The sequence below is a fragment of the Clupea harengus genome, chromosome 22 (genome assembly GCF_900700415.2).
Source record: "Clupea harengus chromosome 22, Ch_v2.0.2, whole genome shotgun sequence".
NCBI lineage: Eukaryota > Metazoa > Chordata > Actinopteri > Clupeiformes > Clupeidae > Clupea > Clupea harengus.
Window position 1 is genome coordinate 23,507,440 of NC_045173.1, and position 5,707 is coordinate 23,513,146.

At 41.9% G+C, this 5,707-nt stretch overlaps 1 protein-coding gene across 1 annotated transcript; it reads left to right on the top strand.

Annotated features, from left to right (window-relative positions):
* Nucleotides 1-570: 570 nt before the first annotated feature.
* adipoqb (adiponectin, C1Q and collagen domain containing, b) lies at nucleotides 571-1,564 on the top strand. The gene is made up of 2 exons (XM_012835490.2): nucleotides 571-859; nucleotides 1,026-1,564. The coding sequence occupies exons 1-2, from the start codon at nucleotides 571-573 to the stop codon at nucleotides 1,562-1,564; spliced, it is 828 nt and encodes a 275-aa protein (XP_012690944.2).
* The last annotated feature ends 4,143 nt before the right edge of the window (nucleotides 1,565-5,707 follow it).

The window sequence follows — 5,707 nt, forward strand, 5'->3', positions numbered from 1 at the left end:
ATTAAGGCTACCATAACGTACAGTAGTCATGGCTTAAATGCTAATTAGTAATGCATTCATTCTGAGAAATGAGGAAAAACTCCAACATTATTCTGCTTAATATTATGGCTAAATATTCGTTAGGGTAACTGATGCATTAGGTTTAACGTCAAGTATTTTTCTAACTAACAACTATAACAACAAACAAACAAACCATTAATATCAAGATTACAGTAAGTTATATTCATGGCGTTACCATTACACTCTTGTGGAGATAATTCTGAGCTTCCACCGTGGCCTGAAATGTATTTTTGCAAGGCAGCCGATCAATTGGTTTGTAGGACAAAGAACAGACTAAGAAGCTCAGAAAAAAAATCAATACCTGTCTGGTCTCTAGTTTGGTAGTGACTTTTTTTTTAAAGTAAGATGGATTTCTTCTTCGGAAGGAATCATACGTATGTCTATAGTGTCTTCACTAAGATGTTATTACCAAAACATAAGAGCCTATTTCCCACTATATGACACCCATTATAATCACAATCTGCTATCACTGTGCTGTCACTGTAGAGAACAGAACAATTTGTTGCCGTTATGAAACTGCTGTGGCCAGTTCTTATGGGCTTACTACTCTCTGGACCAATGGTGTCAGCCCAGGAGGAGGAGGAGGAGGAAGAAGAAGTCATGGCAGGGCCAGAGGAGGATGCCGCAGAGGACGGGGGAGAGCTGGGGGAGCCTGTGGCAGAGATAGGGGTACCGGAGGAGAGGCAGCCATGTGCCATGTGGATAGGAGGGGTACCTGGCATTCCTGGGCTTGCCGGGCATCCAGGCAAAGATGGGCATGATGGTCATGATGGTCCAAAGGGAGAGAAAGGAGATGAAGGTACCTGGGTCTTGCTCATGACATACTGACTTTATTCAGTATCGGTATTTATACAGTATTCCAAAACTTTGAGCTTACATTACAATTTACAGTCCTTTCCCCAAAAGTAATGCCATTTTAGATAATTGTATTAATACTGTCGCTGCACTCGTCTGCTTGCCGGTAGGTGTACCAGGGGAGCCAGGAGAGCCCGGTGAGAATGGTGCGGACGGGCCCCCAGGGCCTCGAGGGGTCTCCGGCAGCCCAGGCCTGCAGGGTGCCCGCGGGGAGAGCGCCCTGTCCTACCACTCCGCCTTCAGCGTGGGCCTCACCAGTGCCGTCCACGCCACCAACGTGCCCGTCCGCTTCAGCAAGTTCTTCCACAATGAGCAGAACCACTACGACGACCTGAGCGGGAAGTTTCGCTGTGTTCTCCCAGGGGTCTACTTTTTCACCTACCACATAACCGTCTACCCTAAAGACATGAGGGTCAGCCTGTACAAGAATGACAAAACCATGATATTCACCTACGACCAGTACCAAGAAGGGAACCTAGACCAGGCCTCAGGGGCCATCATACTCAGGCTGAAGGCAGGGGACGAGGTGTGGCTGCAAGTCTATGGGGAGGACAACGTCGGAGGGGTGTACGCTGACAACAACAATGACTCCACTTTCTCTGGGTTCCTCCTGTATCCTGATGTACCTGCTGCCAGACGTCGACGTTGAGAGCTCACACAGTGTTTCGCAGTTTGGTCACTTGACTGGTCAGTGACCCATTAACTCAATAGATTTCCTTTTAAAAATATGATTCTTTTTTACTTTATGGTTATTAAAAAGCATACAAGTTTTGGGTATCAAGATGGGCCCAAATGCTCATTTAGGCTGTTTAATTGCTTATTTTAAATGATTTAAACTTTCACCTGAAGTATGGCTTCTTCTTTACAACTTAATTTCACTCAAGCTGTTGAGCATTGTTTAAAATGTGCTATGGCATTTGTGCATTAGCATGAATTCAAACAGGTGAAAGAATCATTAAAACTTAAAGCAGACATTTTATAAAGCTTCCCATTCCCTGCTCTCAAATTTACAAAGCTCACTCTGACAGAGGGATCAATATACTCTAGCCTCTCACGCCTGGGTTCAGTTATTTTGAGCTCAATGACCTTATAATACTATAGCATCCAGTTTCTCTGTCTAATTAGTGCATGGTACTCTACCTTTGATCAATGTCAACCAAGCCAATACTCCTTTAGCACAGATACCCCTTCAACACACGGCCTTAGTCTGCTTTTTCACATAGTTTAATTGGAATTAAAAGGACATTCATGGGTATATTACATCTGTAATTGAATTAAGTGATAAAACTATAATTAAGTTATGGGATTTCCAGCTGAATAAACACCAGGCATAACACAAGGACTGCCATGTGGCATAAATGGGCATGCTGAAAGGTCAGAGCAGGGTGGAGCCTGGTACGTGAGCTCAAGACTTAGCAGCCCTACTGCTGAAACAGATGCCTAGATGAGTTTGACCAATAGGCAGTCCAACGCTGGGCAGCCTTCACAAATGGTCTAGGTCATAGTCCTAGTGCATTTCAGGTGGGATTTTCCTGAACAGGTGCTATTAGGGGTTGATATATGTCAAACTGTGAGAAATGATATGCCATATTGTGGCCATTTTCCCACAGAGACAGTCCGATGCCTTAAAACAGAACACATACCAGCAAAGAAATACAGCTTGTCAGGGACAGGCATCAAAGTCAGTCATGACAAGGAATATCTCATATTTATTCTCTTTGCTTCATGTGTCATATCCAGCCCTGACAGTATCACACAATTGTCCTCACTCTGGCATGGATACAACAGTTTCGTTTGAAGAGATGTGGATCTTATTACACAAATCTGTGGCTAGTGCATCTCCCCCATACTTGACTGAAGGTGGCAGCAAAACACAGTTAATAATGTAAATGGAGCCTCTGGTACCTGCTGGCCCCATATGTGCATGTCATTGGGAAGGGTTTCATACTACTCAATGCTCATTAACATTCAGTCTTCTTTTCATTAAGAGTGAGCAATCATATGGAGCGGTATACTTTCATGATGTCGCTGATGTGTGTGTACGCCATGTCATCATAGCTGTGGTTTTGTGTGAGGCTGAGGTAACTGAGGTCTGATTTTCCCACTCCTCCTTCCGTTTCTGCATTCTGCTCTCAGTGCACACATTCAGTATGTTTTCTATTTTGGTGTGTGTGTGTGTGTTTGCTAGCAGTGCTAACAGCTGTGTGCTAGCAGTGCTTACTCTTTCACAGGCGAAACCTTCATACATACCCCCCGCCCTGTCTTCTTCCTGGAGCCAAGCCAAGCCAAACCTCCTCTCCTCTGTACCCCTCCTGCTTGCTGTGTGGACTCACACCAGATCTGACCGGTCACACTGTGACCCCTGACCTCACTACAGAGGGCTAAGCAAACCTCCAGAGACCCGTGGTTCTCTCTCGCCAACACACACACAATATGAACAAGTTACAAAAGGATGCAAGTCAGATGTCGAACTGGCCTTCCTTCTGTTGGACTAGTCAGTAATAACTTATATGTAATACTGTCTTGCTGTCTTGTGTTGTGCTTGCTTGATGTTGTGTTAGGAAAGTTGTCAACTCGCTAGTTTTCATCATAAACATCCCTGCCAATGTTATTTATGAAAGAATGCAACCAAGTCTGTAACCTTATTGGAGTCATCCCTGTCTCATGGAGATTTGTAGTTTTTCCAGAAAAGTCATCGACCTCAGTCCTGTCTCAGCCTAGCATCCAAATAAATTCTCACGTCAAAAATTTGTATCAGTCTGTCAATTTCATGGCAATAAGCCTTGGAAGTTTGCAACCTTGAAAACCTAACTCAGCTAGCCTTTGATAGAATCTAATGAGCACGCCAAACTTGAAGAGCAGACCAGAAGACATATTTCAGTGTGGAGACACCCTCTACGTGTGTTGCTCAGAGAATGGCCTATCTGACTGTAGGAAGGTGTTGATATTTATACCATTCAGTCAGGTAATATGGGGGTGGGGGGTTATAAAACCATATAGGTAATGGCAGGACTATAGGTAATGGCAGGAAGGGGATACAGTGGGGGAGTAAATTGAGTAAACTGCTTTTATGATTACCATTGTTCAGAATATTTGCAACCGAATTATGACTGAACATAATTGACTGAATTAATAAATAATGTGCCAATATTTGAAAATCAGACAGACGTATTTTCCATGGCCTTTGTACAAGGAATGTGGTTGCAATGTAATAATGGCCACAACGTTACCATTACATAGACAGTGCATATAGACTTACATTTTAGCCCACTCTCATTTTGGCTTTGCAGTTCAATTATCAGTATCCAGGGGAACACTGAATCTTCCCCCCGTAAAACCCCACACATACAATGTAAATTTCTCATTTTCCTTCATACATTCACCAGCATGATTTGTGTTCAGAAAACTGTATACTGTTACAATTCACTATAGTGATTTTTCTGTGGGGAAATTGCTGACGTAAAGTCCTGTGACAACTTGGAGCCAGCAAGTTTCAGCTTTAAATCTTACATATGCCAGTGTAGAGGGGTGTTAAATGAGAGAGAAGCAGTAAAATGTTACTCTCATCGGACACAATTTTCGATTTCTGTCTGTGTTTTCACTGTGAGCAACACGGTTATAATATGTATAGAGGTGTATATCCAGACCACTAGAGGGCGCTGCCGGTTGTGACGGGAACAGGTCGTGAGAATAAAGTATTCAGAGAGAAGTCAAGTTCCTCGGAGCTAGCGACAATAAGCAGCAGTACGTGATGGCAATATAGCGACGAAAAGCGTCAAAATAAAATACAGCTTCAGAATTTAGTTTGACATATGTTTCAAGGTTTGAAAAGGGTATATGCCTTTTTGTGTCGTTAACTAGTAGATAAATACACTGCATGTTGCATCTGCATCATTGTCATTTAAGGTCATCTTGCTCAACTCAATTTAGCTCAACTCATCTTGGAAATAACCATGGAATGAGATGGTAGCCTAGCCTACACTACATTTCGTTTTTTGTTGTTTATTATCATTAATTTCTCCATTAAATCTATTATACATCAACACACCCATAAAGTTGCATTTCACACCAGGGCCACATAGCTTGTGAGCCTATAGACAGAGTTGTGAGTTGAATTGTTAACACAAACACATATACGTACAAAAGTGGTGGTTAAGTTAAGTGTACAAATGGGAACATAAATAAAGGAGACAATAACAATCCGAATACAAAGTTACATAGACTAAGCTAAATTATATGAATTATATGTAAGGTTGTGTCAATATGACGCACTGAAAAGCTGTCTGTGGGATGAAACAGGAGTTTGTGGACATTGTTGATATGACTTACTACTGTTGGAAAAAAAGTTCTTATGGCATGAGGTTTTGGTCCTGATGAATGTCAGGCATTACCAGACGTGAATTTTCCAAAAAGACTTGACCAGGGTGGATGGGGTTAATCATAATCTTCCCTGCTCATTTTGTTGAGGAAGCAAGGCCTGTTTAGTTGAAAGCCTTCTCACAATGTAACGGTACAGGCCACAAGTGGGATGTTAGTAGCGCAGGACAAAACAGAAGACAAGGTTAATAATAAACACATGTTCTACAAGCGGAAAACATGTTCTTTTTTAAGTTGAGAGTGATCATAAGACATATAATACATATACAAACATACACATACAGTATTTAGATACATCTGCTTGGTATCACATACAGTTAAATTTAAAAAAAAAATGTTTTTTAATTATCATTGTATAATTAAAAACTAATGAGTAAGCTTCGCCTTTTATTTTGAAAAAATTACAAGTGGCGGC

Coding starts and splice junctions, on each gene's coding strand:
- adipoqb (XM_012835490.2), top strand. CDS start 571: ATGAAACTGCTGTGGCCAGTTCTTATGGGCTTACTACTCTCTGGACCA. Junction 860..1,025: donor GGGAGAGAAAGGAGATGAAG/GTACCTGGGTCT, acceptor GCTTGCCGGTAG/GTGTACCAGGGGAGCCAGGA.